The following is a 21350-nucleotide window of genomic DNA, read 5'->3' on the forward strand; positions in this document are numbered from 1 at the left end:
TGAGGTCATAAATGCATGGATTAACATTTCTGCATTTGACATTGAGAGCATAGGCCGTAATTTAGATATATTTTTGAGATGGAAAAATGCAGTTTTACAAATGCTAGAAACGTGGCTTTCTAAGGAAAGATTGCGATCATATAGCACACCTAGGTTCCTAACTGATGACGAAGAATTGACAGAGCAACCATCAAGTCTTAGACAGTGTTCTAGGTTATTACAAGCGGAGTTTTTAGGTCCTTTAATTAACACCTCTGTTTTTTCAGAATTTAGCAGTAAGAAATTACTCGTCATCCAGTTTTTTATATCGACTATGCAATCCATTAGTTTTTCAAATTGGTGTGTTTCACCGGGCTGCGAAGAAATATAGAGCTGAGTATCATCAGCATAACAGTGAAAGCTAACACCATGTTTCCTGATGATATCTCCCAAGGGTAACATATAAAGCATGAAGAGTAGCGGCCCTAGTACTGAGCCTTGAGGTACTCCATACTGCACTTGTGATCGATAGGATACATCTTCATTCACTGCTACGAACTGATGGCGGTCATATAAGTACGATTTAAACCATGCTAATGCACTTCCACTGATGCCAACAAAGTGTTCAAGTCTATGCAAAAGAATGTTGTGGTCAATTGTGTCAAACGCAGCACTAAGAAGAGAGAGATACACCCACGATCAGATGATAAGAGCAGATCATTTGTAACTCTAAGGAGAGCAGTCTCAGTACTATGATACGGTCTAAATCCTGACTGGAAATCCTCACATATACCATTTTTCTCTAAGAAGGAATATAATTGTGTGGATACCACCTTTTCGAGTATCTTGGACAGAAAAGGGAGATTCGAGATTGGTCTATAATTAACTAGTTCTTTGGGGTCAAGTTGTGGTTTTTTGATGAGAGGCTTAATAACAGCCAGTTTGAAGGTTTTGGGGACATATCCTAATGACAATGAGGAATTAATAATAGTCAGAAGAGGATCTATGACTTCTGGAAGCACCTCTTTTAGGAGCTTAGATGGTATAGGGTCTAACATACATGTTGTTGGTTTAGATGATTTAACAAGTTTATACAATTCTTCCTCTCCTATGGTAGAGAATGAGTGGAACTGTTCCTCAGGGGGTCTATAGTGCACTGTCTGATGTGATACTGTAGCTGACGGCTGAATGGTTGCAATTTTATCTCTAATAGTATCGATTTTAGAAGTAAAGTAGTTCATAAAGTCATTACTGCTGTGGTGTTGGGAAATGTCAACACTTGTTGAGGCTTTATTTTTCATTAATTTAGCCACTGTATTGAATAAATACCTGGGGTTATGTTTGTTTTCTTCTAAAAGAGAAGAAAAGTAATCGGATCTAGCAGTTTTTAATGCTTTTCTGTAGGATATGTTACTTTCCCGCCAAGCAATACGAAATACCTCTAGTTTTGTTTTCCTCCAGCTGCGCTCCATTTTTCAGGCTGCTCTCTTTAGGGTGCGAGTATGCTCATTATACCATGGTGTCAAACTGTTTTCCTTAACCTTCCTTAAGCGTAAAGAAGCAACTTTATTTAAAGTGCTAGAAAAGAGAGAGTCCATAGTTTCTGTTACATCATCAAGTTGTTCTGAGGTTTTGGATATGCTAAGGAATTTGGATACATCAGGAAGATAACTTAAAAAGCAGTCTTTTGTGTTAGAAGTGATGGTTCTTCCATACTTGTAACAAGAAGTAGAATTTACAATTTTGGCTATATGAATTTTGCAAAGAACTAAATAATGATCTGAGATATCATCACTTGGCTGAATAATTTCAACACCATCAACATCAATTCCATGTGACAGTATTAAATCTAGAGTATGATTTCGACAATGAGTAGGTCCTGAAACGTGTTGTCTAACACGGGAAGTCGTGGCCTAATGGTTAGAGAGTTGGACTCCCAATCGAAAGGTTGTGAATTCGAGTCTCGGGCCGGCAGGAATTGTGGGTGGGGGGAGTGCATGTACAGTCCTCTCTCCATCTTCAATACCACGACTTAGGTGCCCTTGAGCAAGGCATCGAACCCCCAACTGCTCCCCGGGCGCCGCAGCATAAAATGGCTGCCCACTGCTCCGGGTGTGTGTTCACAGTGTGTGTGTGTGTTCACTGCTCTGTGTGTGTGCACTTTGGATGGGTTAAATGCAGAGCACGAATTCTGAGTATGGGTCACCATACTTGGCTGAATGTCACTTCACTAAACCAATAGAGTTCAGAATGTCTATAAATGCTGATCCCAATGCATCGTTTTCATTATCAACATGGATATTAAAATCACCAACTATTAAAACTTTATCTGCAGCCAGAACTAACTCGGATGTAAAATCACCAAACTCTTTAATAAAGTCTGTATGGTGCCCTGGTGGCCTGTATACAGTAGCCAGTACAAACATAACAGGGGATTTATCATTAACATTTGTTTCTCTGGATAATGTTATATGAAGCACCATTACTTCAAACGAGTTATACTTGTATCCTGCCCTCTGAGAAATCCTGAAAACGTTGTTATAAATTGAAGCAACACCTCCACCTTTGCCTTTTAGACGTGGCTCATGTTTATAACAGTAATCTTGGGGGGTGGACTCATTTAAAATAATGTAATCATCAGGTTTTAGCCAGGTTTCTGTCAAAATAATATAGTACATCTATATTATGATCAGTGATCATATTATTTACAAAAAGTGTTTTCGTAGAAAGGGATCTGATATTCAATAAGCCAAGCTTTATCATTTGTTTATCCATATTGCTTCTGTTTTTTTATTTGTTGAAACTCAATTAAATTGTTAATCTTAACTTGGTTTGGACGTTTTTTGTTTTTTCTAGTTCGGGGAACAGACACAGTCTCTATAGTGTGATATCTAGGTGAAAAAGTCTCTATGTGCTGAGAATTAACTGACCTCTGTGATGGGAGGCAGCTAGCAGACGGTCGGTTTAGCCAGTCTGTCTGCTTCCTGACCTGGGCCCCAGTTAGTCAAGTATAAACACTAAGACTATTTGCCATATTTCTAGAGAGAAGAGTGGCGCCACCCCAGGAGGGATGAAGACCATCTCTTTTAAACAGGTCAGGTCTGCCCCAAAAGCTCGTCCAATTGTCTATGAAACCTATGTTATTCTGTGGGCACCACTTAGACATCCAGCCATTGAGTGATGACAATCTGCTCATTGCATCTCATCACCACGGTAAGCAGGGAGGTGACCAGAGCATATTACGGTGTCTGACATCGTGCTTGCAAGTTCACACACCTCTTTAATGTTATTTTTAGTGATCTCCGACTGGCGAAGTCGAACATCATTAGCGCCGGCATGAATAACAATCTTACTGTATTTACGTTTAGCATTAGCCAGCACTTTTAAATTTGCCAAGATGTCAGGCGCTCTGGCTCCCGGTAAACATTTGACTATGGTGGCTGGTGTCTCTATATTCCCGTTCCGTACAATAGAATCACCAATAACTAGAGCACTTTCATCAGGTCTCTCAGTGGGTGCATCACTGAGTGGGGAGAATCTGTTTAATGTTTTGATCGGAACAGAAGAGCGGTGTTTTGACCCACGACTACGCTGCCTCACCGTCACCCAGTTGCCCTGCTGCAGGGGCTCTGTTTCCGGAACCGAACAATGTACAGAAATCCCTGAGCTAGACGCATCCAAAGCCGTATCTAGAGCCCTAACATTCTTACTGTCCTCAATTAAAGTTTGGATGCGTGTCTCTAATTCTGAAATCTTCTCTGTCAGCCTAACTATTTCCCTGCATTTATCACATGTGAATCCCTCATCAGCGACAGAGATAGATAAACTGTACATGTGGCAAGAGGTGCAAGTAACAATGACGGGAGAAGCCATTACCCACCGTGCTTGATGAAATATTCTTACTGCGGTTGTTTGATGAACTTGTGAAAAACTGGAGCGAGGGAGAGGAGAAAAGAAAACAGCGATAGGTTCGAATGAAAACGCTAATGACAAGCTAACGAGTGCTAACGCTTTGCAGGTGTACTGCACTCACGGATATAAAATAAAAGTGAACGATCAAAGTTAATCTGATAAGATTGATCGATAATATCAGAAATATGGTGTGAATTAAGTTATATTTTACCACTTTAAAAAACAGAGAGTGATAGTAAGATAAAGATTCTAGAGAGAAAATAAAATGTTGACGTATAGATCTTCTACTGGTCCCACGTCTTCACGTGATGCGAATTCGCAGGTCATTAAAGAATACTCAAAAACAAAAAAATTGCTTATCTGTTTTAAATATTGATAATCAGAAAATCAGCATATTAGAATGATTTTTGAAGGATGTGACACTGAAGACTTGAGTAATGATGCTGAAAATTCACCTTTGATTACAGGAATAAATTACATTTTAAAATATATTCAAATGCAAAATTATTTTAAATAGTAAAAATATTTCACAAGTTTACTGCTTTTGCTGTACTTCAGATCAAATAAATGCAGGCTTGCTGAGCAGAAGAGACTTCTTTAAAAACATTAAAAATCTTACTGTTCAACTGTTGTCAACTGTTGACTAGTAGGCTATATATTAGTGGTGGGCATAGATTATTGTTTTTAATATAGATTAATCTCACAGTAATCTTGGAATGAATCTAGATTAATCTAGATTAAAATGGCTCATTTGAATTCTGCCAAAGGCATTCAGAATATGTGTGCTACCCAAATAAAATAATGACTAAAAGTAAGTCTTTTAGAATGGGTTTCTCAAACCAGGTGGTGCATTAGACCAGGGGCTGTTTCCTGTTTCCAAATGCATCACAAACTGCTTGAGAAAGCTGTAAACGAATTCCACATTGCACAAGGTGCAAACAACCTTACGCCTGTTTTTACACATACTTCGTCTGCAGTGCGTATGCGTTTCATATTTTTTTACGCACCCATGTTAATGGATTCCAGCGTTCAGGCGGTTGCGGTCCGTCAGTGCGTTCCAGTAGCTGTGCGTCTGCACCAGTGCAGCGATCGTTTACTTAACGAGTAGCGGACTGCAAACGCGTCCTGTGTGAAAGCACAATGAGTATGAGTCTGTGCTGCTTCAGCACCACATACGTAATGCACACGGACTGCATTAGCACTGCAGACGGATTATGTATGAAACAGGTGTGCGTCTTGTCGAGGTTTCCATTGGGAAGCTTCTTAAAAAAATTATAAATCCCTGAAGCAAACCCGGCGGCTTCAGCTGCATCCATGTTAGCATGTCATGTTTGATGTGGTTATTTCACAGTGGGCATACACACAGGTTCGAAGACTCGTTCTCGCCCCCTACAGTGCAATTCAGCTAGGTATACATCCATGCTAAAATATCAAGGTGAAAGTCATTATAGCTTGTGTTTGTGTGTGTATGTATATGTAATTTCTGTCCCCCTCACTTCTGAAAAGATGGCTATGCCCCTGTGCACCGATTTTTTTAACTGTGCATACTTAAAGTTATACTTTAAGTACTTATGGAATATCTGATTACTGCAATAATAAAAAAATTAATCAATGCGCATGTGCGACCTGTGCGTGTGCATTGAATTATTTTTGCAGTAACCCAATGTTCCACAAGGTGGCAACACTGTCCCAGGCAGTTGTTTCACAGTAGAAAACAAAACTAAAGAGACGAAATAACATAAAAATAGCGGAGACTGCAACAACAAATGACCACATTGACAAGCGCTTGTGAGCGAGAGGCTTTGAGATAGCTCAGCTTTGGTTTAAAAGAGTTCAGAAATATTTGTTATCAGCCATAACTCATTTAGTGCGTCCGCCTCCCATGCCAGCTACCCGGATTTGATTCCTGCTTGGAGCAGGTGCAAGTAGTAGGACCCAGGATTATACATATATTAGTCATAATTACATTGTAGGTATCTTAATACCAGTTATCAAAAATCAGTGCCAAAATCGCATAATAGATATCTAAAATTCACATTTTTACAAAATAAATCAGGTGTACTATATGCTAAAAATGCTTGCATTTCTATACAAGTGTAGCTAAGAAAATAGACTTTTCCAAAGACACTGCTATTTATATAAAGTAAATATTAAACTATAATTTTTGTCATTTTAGAAAATCAACTTACCTGTAAGCCATAAAAGCTGTTTGTCAGTTGTTGTGCTGTTGCCCTGTTTCCGCCCAGAAGTTTGGAATGCTACTTGAATGTTCAACATCAAGAATTACATATTTAACATTGCAAACAATAATAATAATAAAACAATCTTATTGCATTATTAAATAACAAAGTTTGTAAAAAAGGGTGGGGCAGCTGTGGCCTAATGGTTAGAGAGTTGGACTTGTAACCTGAAGGTTGCAGGTTTGAGTCTCGGTGCTGGTGGGAGTTGTAGGTGGGGAGGGAATGAATGAACAGTGTGACTGATGAATGAACCCATGACTGAAGTGCTCTTGAGCAAGTCATTGACCCCCAGTTGCTCCCCAGGCACTGGATATAAAGCTGCCCACTGCTCTGGGTGTGTGTTCACTTCTTACTACTACGCAGTGGTGTATAAAGTACCTGAAAGTCATACTCAAGTGAAAGTACAGATATCTTACCAGAAAATGACTTTGGTAGTCTTAAGTTGAAGTCACCATTAGAGCAAAAATCTTAAAGTATGTGATATTTATTGTACTTAAGTACGAAAAGTATTTTTTTAAATCTTAAACGTACTTAAGTATCGAAAATAAAAGTACAAGAAAATGCAAATGGAAAAGAAGCACGTGTGTGTGTGTGTGTGTGTTCATACACAGCTTGAGTAGCAAGATTGTGTTCAGTTTTGACTATTTATTCCATTTTATTTTGTATTTTTGGGTAAGAATAAGAAGCACTTCATCCGGTACTTAGTGTCTTTCATTCCAACATAAGAAAACATTTCTGGAATCTGCAACTGAAATAGCATGTATTTACACAGTTTATGTATCCAAGAGGAGACAAGGAATCCTTTAAAACTACAGATACGGATGTATAAAAAAGCTTAATGTTTAGTTTTTTACATAAAATATTGAAAACTGACATTTGAAATAATTTAAAACATGAAAAACAAAAAATAGTCAAAATTGTCACGGCACGGTAGAAACAGGGTCTGGGTCCAAATGCAGGGAAATTATCCTTTAATTATAAACAGGAACAAAAAGGCCAACACTGCAAAAACAAAATCACCATGAACAAGAGCGGATGCAGCCGACATGAAGACACAAAACCACAGCATACACAAACAATGATTAATACAGCCAGACAGAGTGGGTGTGAGATGAGAATATATAGTACATGACAATGAGCAACAGCTGTGTGTGTGATTGAGAGACAGGTGTGCGGAGTGAAGGTAAATGAGTCCGGGAGCAAGGTAGAAACACAGGTGTAGCAACTAAAACAATGATGAGGTGACAACATAGGCAGGGTAAGAAAAGAAATAGGACAAAGCACATGGCACCAAACAAACACAACACTCATAGAAGACGAGCACACCAGTTGAAGACGGTGACAGAAATGTAAAAATTAAAACCGCCAGTAGGTGACAGCAAGTGAATGTTAATGAGTGGATCATTGAGATTAAACCGATTCATTCAAACAGCTGGTTCGTTCAGAAACAAAGCATTTGACTGTATTAATGAGTGAATTACTGAATCATTTATTCAACCGATTCATTCAAAAAGCTGATTCATTCAATAAGTAAACACCGTCCATTGCCCAGAGATGCAAAGCAGTGCTGTAATCTGTTTGGAACTATTTTCGTTAGCAAAACTGAGCAAAAACAAGCAATGTAAGTCACTTATTGCTTTACTTAACTTGTATAAAATGATTATTAAATGTGTAAAATATATTAAATGTGTTCATGCATCTGCAGAAAAACGGTACTCTTTGTGTGATATAGATATAAAAAAGCATACAGAAGCATTTTGTAGTGGAGTAAAAGTTGGCTAAAATATAAAAACTCAAGTAAAGTACAGATACTCGCAAAAAATACTTAAGTACTGTAACAAAGTATTTTTACTTTATTACATTACACCACTGCTGCTGTGTGTGTGTGCACTTGGATGGGTTAAATGCAGAGCACCAATTCCGAGTATGGGTTACCATACTTGGCAAATGTCAAGACTTTCACTTTCACTAAACTGACCACAGAACGTCGATTGGTCGAGTAGTAATGTTACTTTTGTGTTATACAAGAGGATAAAGCATCCTTCACTCATTCCCACTTTGCTTTCCATGAGTGTTGGACCTATTTACATCGGAGTGCGCAAGCACAAACAAATATAATTGTGTATTCAATAATTTTGTCACAGACAAAAGCCATTTTATATGCCATTGGGTTGGCTATATTTAAAGGTCTCATGAATCTATTATTTGTTACTAAAATGGCCATTTTACTTTTAAAATGGCTATTATTGTTCATTAAAACTTACATTTAACAAACCGAGGCAAAGTTGCGCTTATTGTCGCTGTTCATTGTCGATCGCTACTTTCCGACACCACGCCTACCAAATAAGGGTACTATTGAAAGTGGAAACACAAGACTGATCAGGGTTACCCATACCTAATCGTATTGTACTGAACTGTACTGTACCATACAACTCAGTGGAAATGAGCCATTATAGCGCAGTAATGCTCTAGACAATTGGCAAGCTCATGGCAAGCCACTGCGTTTGTGCCATCCAATATATATATATATATATTGGCAGACCGACATTCTAATGTTAGCTTACCTGTCTCTATGTAATTGTAGCTGAGAGAACTGTGTGACTTGCTGAATGAAAACTACACAGAGGAGGATGACAACACACTTCGTCTGCACTACTCTCCACAGTTCTTGCTCTGGTATGTTTCTGGTATGTTTTATTTCTTGACATATATCTACAAATTAACTATAACCTTTTTATTTGTCTTAATGTTTTATGGACTTTGTTTTATGGAATGCAGGACTTTGTGCCCCCCTGGATGGCAATCACAGTGGCATTGTGGAGTTCGAGTTAAGTCAAGTCAAAAACTAGTGGGATTCATAAGTGCCATTCCTGCTACCATTAAAGTATTAGACACGTAAGTGCAGAATTTTCTTAGTCTGTTAAAATGATTTCAACAATTTTGGTTGATGTAAATGTAAAAAAATCTACAGAGAGCTAAAGATGGTGGAGGTGAACTTCCTGTGTGTACACAAAAAACTTCGCTCAAAAAGAGTGGCACCAGTCCTAATCAAGGAGCTCACCAGACGGGTTCATCAGCAGGGTATATCTCAAGCAATCTTTAGCACCAGTGCGGTCCTACCAAAACCTATTGCAAGTTGTAGGTATGATGGAAGTTATAAGGATATCTCTCTTACTCTACCAGACCACCACTGATGTTTGTGGTATCGTTCAAACTAAATTCTGTTTCTCCCCTTGGTTGTTAAAAGGTATTGGCACAGGTCACTAAACCCACGCAAGCTGATTGAGCTGAATTTCTCTTCTCTCACTCGTAACATGACCCTGCAGCGTGCCATCAAGCTTAATCGGCTCCCTGAGGTTAGTGGATAAAAAAACTGTAGTATTTTGAAAATGAATTAATTGTTTCCATGAATTTCCATGTATTAATTGTTTTCATCTAGCAGGTATTTATATTTTATTATATATATATATATATATATATGATAGCGGGGCAAGATAACTTATGCACTTACTTAACATAACCTTGGTTCCCTGAGAGGAGCGAGCTAGACATTGCATCAGTAGCCAACACTATAGGGTAACTCCTTTCTCTGAGAATAATAAACCCCTATAAAATCCCGTCTGGGGGAGTTCACTGGCCAATGGCATTTGAGCATGCAAAATAGAAGCAGGCTCCATTATGCTGGGATAGGACTGCTCTTACCCAGATCATAGATGTGTCTACTTTAACTACAAAAGGGAGTTGTGGATTAGGGCTGCAACTAACGATTATTTTGATAATCGATTAATCTGTAGATTATTTTTACGATTAATCGTTTAATCTTTATGTACTTATATTTTAGTTTTGCCCATTTTTTCCAATTAAATTATTAACAAAGGGTCTTTATCATTCAACATAGATTTTTTAGAGATTTTAACCACTTTGCATGGTCATATCCTCATCAAAAATATACCTGGAGTTTTGTTTTATTATGTGTTAGTAATGCTTTGTCAAACTCTTCTGCAATCAAAACACTGACCCATACTCTAGCAAATTTCACAAGGAGATTTCAAATAATGTTTTCACCATGGCAGTCCTTAGGGCTCCTAAAGTAGTTTAACATCCCGAACAAAGCTTATTAAGGAATCTTTCAGAAAATATTTTCATAAAGAATTAGAATAAAACAGAATAAATTTGCAGTACATTGCATTTTATTATTATTTTTTCCTGTAAACACACAACTTATACCTGGGAAACAGCTTTATAGCTTATGCTTTGAAATTGTAAACAATCCTTCAAATAAAGTGCCAGTGGCATGAAACCTGAATGGAACTCACATTTTAAAGTAAAATCCAAAAAAAAAAAAAAAAATGGACACACACAAAAAAGCTGCTGTGTGAAAAAGAGCAGTGAATACTTAGGAAAAAAAAGTGAACTTCAAAAACATTTAAACATTTACCTCTCTCATTCAGTCATAATTAGGCTGCAAGACTGAATTATGAACTGGTAAACGACAAACTGATCACAGAACATGTTTGTAAATCTTTAAATGTTAACTGTTAAAAAGCAATGTTATTAGCTTTTACAACTTAACATTTGCAAACAACATTGTACTGGAGAATCTGCACAAATAAAAGTCTTAAACAGTTAAACATTTCAGTAGTGCAGAGTTTACAGGTTACTCTTATTTTTTGAAGGCTCAAAGTAAAGTACTCCCACACTTTGGATGACTTCGTTCGATTAGTTTTATCTTCCGCTTTTTTCTTTTTCTTTCTTTTTCTTTCTCAAGCTTACTCCACTGCCGTCTGTCTCCACCATCTCGCTGAATGCAGCAGACGCAGTTCGGGAAGCACGTGACATAAAACGAGGCCAGATATTGGCTATTATAAAGGTAAATCAGTAGCAAAACTCGAGAGGTTGAAGATCTGAATGTGAGAACTTGTCATATTAATATTTGTATTTGTAAGTTAAAATTTACACTCACAGCTCTGATGTGAAAAGTTGAATCTTTCAATTTGCACACACAGACAACGATCAAAACACCCGTGTTTTGAATTGGAAGTTGTAGACTAATAGTTACAAATGTGTAGAATGACATTCACACAAAGAAAATGACATACACACGTTTACGACATATTTACTTTTGCACTTTACTTCAGTTTCGCTGCACAACGTCAAGTCGGCACTTACAACCTCTCAGATCTGGAAGTACAAGTTCAAATCCTAGCGCTCTGACTTTTCCTACTCTTTTTGCGGTATTCTGTTGCAAAACTCACTTGTGCACTTGTATATGCAGATGTGAGAGAGCAGAGCTGGGGGCGGGGCTTTTGTGCGAATGAAGACATTTTATTGGTCGATGCCCGGCCAATGAACAACGCCAATTGTTTTCATTGAATATCCTTAGCTTTGACAGGATTTTAAGACACTGCATTCATTTTGCCATTCAGGTATTATCTGGTAGACAAATAATGCAACATATTTTATATGTATATCCCACTGCATATCACTGTACCAGAGTTGCAATATAATGCTGTTTTTATTATTTTTATGTTTTGTAAAAATAATTTTAACATCTTCATTGGGTTAAATTCCTAATTTGCTTGTCAGTAATGAATCTTTTTAAATGCAACATTATTATTATAAATTTTTTTAAAATAAAAATCGAGTGTTTAATAATGTCTAAATGTACATTAAACAGCAAAACCTAAAAAATAAGCACTAATGACCAGAAATACTGTTTTGAGCAGCTAGTAGAGCTAAATACATGTATTTATTAAACATCAACAAGGCCATCTAGTGTTTAAGCAATGGAATTGCATATGAATATTATCTTTCTGTCCACCAAATGCCTCTAATTTAAAGCGTGCCTCTTTCCACTGGAATTTAAACCTAAATACTACAGTTATTGTAGTATAAATAATAACCATATTAGAAAGTTATATTTCAAATGGTCATTCATGGATCATAATTATTGCGCATATTATGTAGTACCATGATCTCTTCAAATTAACTAAACAGGACTGAGTTAACATGTAGTACAGTTATTTTATTGGTTAAAAGTTACACTTAATTGTTTAGTCACATTTAACTGCAAAGGAGGAGTATGAGAACATAATGCTGTTCCATTTTTCAGTATAAAATGCTATTGTAACGCATAGTCATTAGTCAACGTAGTTATCCATGCATAATCAATGCACTTTGTGTTACAAATTACTATAAATCGCTGCAAATATAATGTAACTACTGTCTGTCCCATTTAATACATTTCAAGCATATTGACAAAACGCTTAGTTTAGTACTATTGATAGCTCCATGAACCACGTGACCGCGTGGCGGTGAGATCAAAGCATGCTCTGGTACAGCGAGTTTACTCTGCAATATGCAGTGGGATATACATATAAAATATGTTGCATTATTTGTCTACTAGATAATACCTGAATGGCAAAATGAATGCAGTGTCTTAAAATCCTGTCAAAGCTAAGGATATTCAGTGAAAACAATTGGCGTTGTTCATTGGTCGGGCATCGACCAATAAAATGTCTTCATTCGCACCAAAGCCCCGCCCCCAGCTCTGCTCTCTCACATCTGCATATACAAGTGCACAAGTGAGTTTTGCAACAGAATACCGCAAAAAGAGTAGCAAAAGTCAGAGCGCTAGGATTTGAACTTGTACTTCCAGATCTGAGAGGTTGTAAGTGCCGACTTGACGTTGTGCAGCGTAACTGAAGTAAAGTGCAAAAGTAAATATGTCGTAAACATGTGTGTATGTCATTTTCTTTGTGTGAATGTCATTCTACACATTTGTAACTATTAATCTACAACTTCCAATTCAAAACACGGGTGTTTTGATCATTGTCTGTGTGTGCAAATTGAAAGATTCAGCTTTTCACATCAGAGCTGTGAGTGTACATTTTAACTTACAAATACAAATATTAATATGACAAGTTCTCACATTCAGATCTTCAACCTCTCGAGTTTAGCTACTGATTTACCTCCATAGCTATTCGCTACTTCTCCTGCTGTAGGGGCTGAATAAACCCTGCGGTGGCTCATTACTGCCACACTATGGTCACCGCAAATTTAAAATATGCACAAAATGAGCCTCTTACAGCAAATAAAAGTTGTTTAGCAACTAATCGATGACTAAATTAGTTGCCAACTATTTTAATAATCGATTTTAATCAATTAAATCGATTACTTGTTTCAGCTCTATTGTGGATCTGGGTATGCCAGTGTGGATGTTGCTCTGGTTCTACTGTGACACCAGAGCATCCACATACTCAACCACATTGATGATTGGTTGATATTAGCTCAATCTGATCAGATGGCGGTTCGGCATCGAAATGTCATTCTCACCCACATAAAAGAACTGGGGTTTAGACTTAATGCCAAGAAAAGTGTGCTTTCTCCAGTACAGAGAAACACTTTTCTGGAAGTGGTGTGGGATTCTTATGGGAGATCTTTTTGGCCTGCTGTACATGAGACCCCTACTGTGGTGGCTCAAGACCATGGGGTTCTCCCTGAGGGGAAACCCAATCCGCTTGCTCAAGGTGACTCGGTGATGCCAACATGCCTTAGACATGTAGAGTAACCTTAGTTCTTTGTGATGAGGTTCTATACAGTCTTAGTAGGAAGGAAGAAGACAGGGGTCGGCTTGTTGCTGGGACGCTCGTTTATTCAAAAACAAGTAACGGTGCCCTCTTGGCATACACAACGTGCTACTGCACAATCACAGTCAATAACTCCGAATTCGGTTTCTGTCAGTTTCTCTGTCAGGTCCCAGCGTGTCTCTCTTCCTCTCTCTCTGCGATGTCCCGGCTTATATCCGGTCTCTCCATGCCAATTACTGCAATCAACCACACGTGTTCGTTATTTGCACTTGACCTACTTATGCCTCGCTCTGCTCCTTCGTCTCTCTCCCGTTGCAGATTCCGCCAAACCACGCCCCCCTCGCCACATACCCCCCCCCCCTTCCTGGAGAGGAAGTCAGCCACAGCCATCTGTACACCCGGCCTGTGGATCACCTGAAATTTAAAAGGTTGTAACGCGAGATACCACCGGGTGATCCGCGCGCTGGTATCTTTCATGCGGTGGAGCCACTGCAGGGGAGCGTGGTCCGAACAGAGAGTGAACTCCCGCCCCAGGAGGTAATACCGGAGGGTAAGAGCAGCCCATCTGATAGCCAGACACTCTTTTTCTATGGTGCTGTACATCGTCTCTCTCTTAGAGAGCTTACGACTGATGTCCCGGCACCGGCCGTTCTTCTCCCTCCACCTCCTGGGACAGGACCGCGCCCAACCCCCTGTCCGACGCGTCTGTCTGCAAGATAAAGGGGAGAGAAAAGTCAGGAGCATTTAGGAGCGGTCCGCCACACAGAGCAGCCTTTATCTGGGTGAAAGCCTGCTGACACTGCTCCGTCCACTGGACTCTATCTGGTGCCTCCTTTTTAGTTAAATCAGTCAGCGGGCTAGCAGTATCCTAAAAATTAGGTACAAACCTTCAATAATAGCGTCTTCAGGACCGCTCGCAAATGCTGCATATGTTGCCGCCAATCACCACTGTAGATGATTATGTCATCCAGATAGGCGGCGGCATATGCAGCATGCGGACGGAGAATTTTGTCCATCATACGCTGAAAGGTGGCTGGAGCCCCGAATAAACCGAATGGAAGAGTAACGAATTGGTGTAAACCGAACGGCGTTGTGAAAGCTGTTTTTTCTTTGGTCATGGGAGACAAGGGGATCTGCCAATAACCCTTAGTTAAGTCCAGCGTCGAATAAAAGCGAGCAGTGCCTAGTCGATCAAGCAATTCGTCCACCCTGGGCATTGGATATGCGTCGAATTTCGACACAGCATTCACCTTTCGATAATCCACACAGAACCGCACTGAGCCGTCCGTTTTAGGAACTAACACTATCGGGCTCGCCCAGTCACTGTTGGACTCTTCTATTACTCCCATTTCTAGCATTGCCTCTAACTCCCCTTGAACCACTTTCTTTTTATGTTCGGGTAATCTATATGGCCGGCTGCGGACTACCACGCCCGGCTCAGTCTCAACATGGTGCTGAATGAGATTCGTTCGACCAGGCAGGGGCGAGAACACATCAGCAAAATCTGCTTGAATGGACTTTATATCAGTGAGCTGCGAGGGCGAGAGGTGGTCTCCTCCAGGGGCCAGAGCGAGAGATTGGGATTTTGAACTCACTTCTGGACCGAGATCCTCCTCCCCACTCACTACCGTCGCCAGCATCACTGATTCAGCCTCAGACCATTTTTTGAGTAGGTTGAGGTGATATATTTGATGTGCCCCGCCCCTATCTGTTTGAGCTACCTCATAGTTGAGATCCCCAACTCGCCTTGTGACCTCAAAGGGTCCTTGCCACTTCGCGAGTAACTTTGAACTAGACGTAGGGAGTAATACAAGCACTTTATCTCCCGCTGTAAACTGACGTAGTCTAGCCCCCCTGTTGTAGAACCGACTCTGTTTGTCTTGAACCTGCAACAAATTCTCCATTGACAGCTGCCCCAACGTGTGGAGTTTTGTTCTCAGGTCCATGACGTATTGAATTTCATTTTTACTATTAGAAGGTCCGTCCTCCTAAGTTTCTTTAAGGACATCGAGGAGCCCGCGGGGCTGACGCCCATAAAGAAGCTCGAAGGGGGAAAACCCCGTGGAGGCTTGCGGGACCTCCCGTACAGCGAACAAGAGGGGTTCTAGCCACTTATCCCAATTTTTGGCGTCTTCCTGAACGAACTTACGAATCATGGATTTTAACGTGTGGTTAAATCGTTCGACCAGTCCGTCTGTTTGTGGGTGATAGATGCTTGTTCGAACCGATGTAATGCCCAATAACTCGTAAAGCTCACGAATAGTACGTGACATAAATGCCGTGCCTTGATCGGTGAGGATCTCCTTTGGGATCCCCACCCGGGAGATTAATTGAAACAGTGCACTCGCCACACTCTTAGCGAAAATAGAGCGGAGAGGCACTGCTTCAGGATATCGCGTTGCATAGTCCACCAGAACTAATGCAAAGTGATGTCCCCGTGCTGACCGCTCTAATTGCCCAATGAGGTCCATGCCAATTCGTTCGAAGGGGACCTGCATTAACGGTAGGGGGCACAATGGTGCTTTTGGGGTGGCCGGTGGATTCACCAACTGGCATTCACGACAAGCCGCGCACCACCTGCGCACATTCTCGTGAATGCCCGGCCAGAAGAAGCGGGCCATGAGACTGTTTAGTGTAGCCGCTTGCCCTAAATGCCCGGCCATTGGATTACAATGAGCCGCCTGGAAAAGCATTTCCTGACGGCTTCTAGGTATTAATAACTGGGTTGTATCTTGCTCTGTCTGGGCATCTTGGATCACCCGATACAACTTATCTTTTAAAATTGAAAAATAAGGATAAGAGAGCGGTTGATCAGGGTGAAGAAGCTGTCCGTCGATCGAACGAACCTGATCAAAGGCGTTTTTCAGCGTTTCGTCACGGGAGTGTTCCAGGGAAAAATCATCGCGCTCAGGGAGGATGTTCCGCTCGAGAGTACTTGGTTCCCCTGCAACAGGCTCCGGAGGTTCCGGTTCAGCCTCTCTCACCTGCGCTACTCTAACCTTCTCTTGTTTCCCCCAAGAGACATCCGAGCATAAATACCCCAATAATTTATTAAACGAGGGCCAATTCGTACCCAAAATTATCGGATGCCTGAGGTGCGGATTAACTGCCACCTCTATTCTATGCTTTTCTCCCCTGAATTGAATATCCACAGGCAAAATAGGATAATCCAACACTTCCCCATGTACACACCGAACCTTAACCAATGCGGCTATTATCCAATGCCCTCGGATGAATCAGACTTTGATGGATGGAGGATTGGTTACATCCGGAATCAACCAAAGCCTGATATGTACCCCCCTTGATACTCACGGGTATTTGGTATAGGCCAGCTTGATCGAGGGCAGCCTGTGGTGCGTCAGGAACCCGGATCAATGTCCCCACCTCCATCAGCGGACACCTTTCAATAAAATGCCCTGGGTCCCCGCAGCGCCAACAGGCCGGCCCAGACTTTACAGCCGCCCTGGCAGCAGGAAGTGGGTCAAGGGATTGGCGAGGATAGAGCGGAGAGGGCGTGGCTTGGGGAAAGTATCCCGTGGGCAAACTCCCACCCCTGGGAGGAACCCTGAGCCCCGCTGCTGGAAGCCCTCCACGGGACCTAGGGAGAGGGACAGATTTGGAGAGAGAGGGGGGAGGGGAGGAGAGAGAGGGAGAGAGAGAAGCCGATGGCAAGGGTTCGCCGACCCCTGGACACGCCACCATTTGGTCTTCCGCCAGCTGGATGGCCTGGTTCAGCGACGTCGGGCGGTGGCACTGGACCCAATGCGCCGTCTTCCTCCGCAGCTTGGCCACGAACTGCTCCAGTACCACACAATCGATCACGTCCTCAACGTCGCTACTATCGGCCATCAACCACTTGCGGCAGGAGTCCCGGAAAAACAAGTAACGGTGCCCTCTTGGCATACACAACGTGCTACTGCACAATCACAGTCAATAACTCAGAATTCGGTTTCTGTCGGTTTCTCTCAGCACTGCACGAGGTCCCAGCGTGTCTCTCTTCCTCCCTCTCTGCGGTGTCCCGGCTTATATCCGGTCTCTCCACGCCAATTACTGCAATCAAACACACGTGTTCGTTATTTGCACTTGACCTACTTACGCCTCGCTCTGCTCCCTCGTCTCTCTCCCGTTGCAGATTCCGCCAAACCACGCCCCCCTCGCCACATTCTTGTTTCAGGGTGCTGGGAGCTCCTTGTCGCTACATAATAATATAATTTCATGAATAATAATAATGACGTATTAGTATAACAACTCAAGATTAACATCAAACTATGTAACATCAATATTCAATATCAAATGTCTGAAAAATTTAACTAAATCTAAACCAGATCAACTTAACCTAGGCATATTGTCACTCTTACTACTGCGCTAGTGCTGCTTAATTGTATGGCTGTTTTTCATGCCTTAACAAGCGCAAATTCTACGATCGTTTCAGTGATGTCAAGTAGTGTTGGGCGATATGGTCATTTTTCAAATTGTCAGCCTGTGAAATTGACGATACACGATATTATCGTGCATGGGTGGAGCAAGAGAGACTCTTTGTTCTTGTCATAGCATAACTATTTGGTGTTTTAAACCATGCAGGTGCACCAGAGAGAGCCTATGGAATCACCAGTAATCGAAAAAATATACTTTCAAACATACTGATAAACTAACGTTAACTATAAAAATAATGCATTTAAAAAAGCTAGTTCATATATAGTCGGATGCAACTGTCATATCACACGTCCTGTGACAAATCTGCCCCATCTGCGCACAGAAGTTACCAGTCTAAATCAGTCACCGGTGAAAATCAATAGTAAACACTAATATTAGACATAAACGAACACGTTAAATATAAAGTATTGAAAACAGGTAAGTTCATATATTTGGAGTAAAGTTGAATTGAACTGATGCATCAGTCAAACAGCGCTCCGGACCGAGCTCGACGCACCGCCACAGAAACAAGAATGAGATGCATTCTAACATAGCTAACTGTTGCATTTAACTCAGTTAGTGAGGGCTCGTTTAAAATATTGCATATATCTAGGCTGTTCAAAATACTTGTTAAAGTGCAATAAAATACCTTATACCTGCAGACGATGTACGTCATGTACAGACCAGACATTGTGACATTACCCCCTCCTCTAAGGAGCAGCTACCAGATGCTCCATCGAACACAAAAACAATCCAAGGAACAAAGAGACCAGAAAAAAAATTACATCATAAAAAACATTTTTTGCAGTGCTGGTACATTCACTCATTGCATATATTTTCATCATGCAGACTCTGCGAAAGTGACAAAAAAATGGCATCTTCTTTTATATAAAATTCTGTAGAAGTCGAGGAGAAGTCGTGGCCAAATGGTTAGAGAGTCGGACTTGCAATCGAAGGGTTGTGAGTTCGAGTCTTGGGCTGGCAGGAATTGTAGGTGGGGGGAGTGCATGTACAATGCTCTCTCAATACCATGACTTGGGTGCCCTTGAGCAAGGCACTGAACCCCCAACTGGTCCCTGGGCACCACAGCATAAATGGCTGCCCACTGCTCTGTGTGTGTGTTCACTGCTGTGTGTATGCACTTTGGATGGGTTAAAAGCAGAGCACGAATTCTGAGTATGGGTCACCATGCTTGGCTGAATGTCATGTAACTTTTTTTTTTTAGATGAGGAGGCTGCATTAATTCACAGGGATTTACATTTACATCGGGAGAAGATTATTTAGAATTTTCTTTTGTTTTGTTTTTTGCCTTATCCACATGCCTATTTATTTGAACGGTACCATTATCACATGGTAGTTTTTTTATATAACATCGGGGATGTTGAGTACATTAGTGTAGTGGACAGCACATTCCAAGGCCCAGTTTATGGCGGGGCCACTCTCTGATGACAATAGTGGACAAAGGTTTGCTACATTTTGATTGGATATTGGTGGACTAACATAAGCAAACTGTCCAACGCCATCAGATAAAGATGATTGGTACAAAGCCCAGGAAGGACAGGACTTCCTTAAAGTTCAAATGCAGTTTCTGCCCTTCACCCACCAACAGACTGATTCCTCAGGTTTTGGCCTGTGACCGCAATAAAAATTAATTCATTTGGACACAGCAGCAATGGGTGAAACAAAGAGGGATCACAGAGTTCCATCCAAATCCATTCATAACTATGTTCTCAAACCTTAAACTGATGCAAACTACAACACACGTCTTATTCAGAGAAATAATTATTCTCAGTGACAGTGACGTGTAGTGCAACATCTTACACAAACTCAGCTGTTATTGGACAAATGAATGCATGCATGACAGTTCAATCTTTTCCAATCATATTTAGATTTAATGTGTTTGTAATATTGCCAAAGGTATTATGGTTTTGGTTTGGTATGTGAGAACTACACTTGCAAACCTTTAGTGACACTTTTCTGAATGTGTGTTAGGACTATGCAAATAAGTTCCACAGGAGGAATGAAGGAACTCTGATGGAAACAGACAATGACAGCCTGGAAATGGAGAAGCGCCAGATTGCAATCTCCTGCTTATCGAAAAGAGATAAATGTACCTTGCCAAAAGACACTTCTGGTACTGAGTCTGAGTCCCATGTGGGAAGAGGCAATAACAGCTACACCGGTTCTGAATCAGAGTCCTGTCAGGGAAAAGACACTAACAGAGCAAGTTCTGAGTCTCCGGCCTGCATGGGTGAGACGATAGCAGATCAACCTTGGTTCTGAGTCTCTGACACATCTAGGAGACACTAACAGATCAACAACTGTTTTGAGTCTCCAGCATGTGAAGGTGAGACTGCAACAGATCAACCTCCATTCTTGAGTCTGAGTCCTGTGAAGGAAAGGACTGCAACAAATTACCAACAATCTGAGCCTTGTGCCCATGAGGGAAGTGGAAATAACATATGTCAAGTTCTAAATCTCCAGCTTTGAGGCAGCAACAGATAAAACCATGTTCTGAGCCTCCAGCCTGCAAGGAAAGAGATAATCTACGTTTAGACTTTAGAGTCTTCGTCCTGCGAGACAAAAACAGATGCAGCATGTCCTGAGTCTCCAGCCTAGAGAGACAAAGCGGATCGACTAAGTTCTGAGACTCTAGCCCAGAGAGGCAGAAGACACAGACATCTGTAACAAGGTTAAGCTCTGGCTAGCAAACCTTCTTCCCAAGGTACCTTTGCTTTCGTGTTCCAGGCTAAGGACCTTCTGTACCTACTGTAGGGCCACATCTGCATGTTCCAGATTTTAGGACCCTTTGGTTCTCCAGGAGATCAGCATCCTCCAGCATTTCACGTTCAAGGCTGTCGAAACTGATTCCTGCTCCTTTCCCCACTGCATTGTTACCAGCACAACCAGTGGATGAAGTCACTGCTACCAGACTGCTAACTCAGAGAACGTAAATATCACTTATCCAAAACCTCTTCCAGAGACCTTTGCATTATTAGTTATTATCAGTATATAATTTATCTTAATTAATATTAGATATTATATAGCTGATTGCAGTTTATAGCAAATCTTTCATGTATTTGTTTGAGGCATAATAGTGTTCTTCACCTTATTTCTTTCAGAGTAGCAACAGTTTATCTTTCCAGATAACATAGCTCTGACATTGCAACATCCAACATAATCTTATGCACTTTATTCCCATTTCATTTATGGTATT

General features: G+C 40.9%; 1 protein-coding gene across 1 annotated transcript in view; it reads left to right on the plus strand.

The window, feature by feature from the left end:
• The window catches only part of nmt1b (N-myristoyltransferase 1b), a 41174-nt gene that overhangs the window by 13934 nt on the left and 5890 nt on the right, over positions 1 to 21350 (plus strand). The window contains exons 5-8 of the mRNA XM_059530693.1: positions 8716 to 8807; positions 8910 to 9026; positions 9103 to 9273; positions 9379 to 9487. Coding sequence (XP_059386676.1) covers positions 8716 to 8807; positions 8910 to 9026; positions 9103 to 9273; positions 9379 to 9487 — 489 coding nt within the window. The remainder of the gene's footprint in view (positions 1 to 8715; positions 8808 to 8909; positions 9027 to 9102; positions 9274 to 9378; positions 9488 to 21350) is intronic.

Source organism: Carassius carassius, chromosome 39 (genome assembly GCF_963082965.1).
Source record: "Carassius carassius chromosome 39, fCarCar2.1, whole genome shotgun sequence".
NCBI lineage: Eukaryota > Metazoa > Chordata > Actinopteri > Cypriniformes > Cyprinidae > Carassius > Carassius carassius.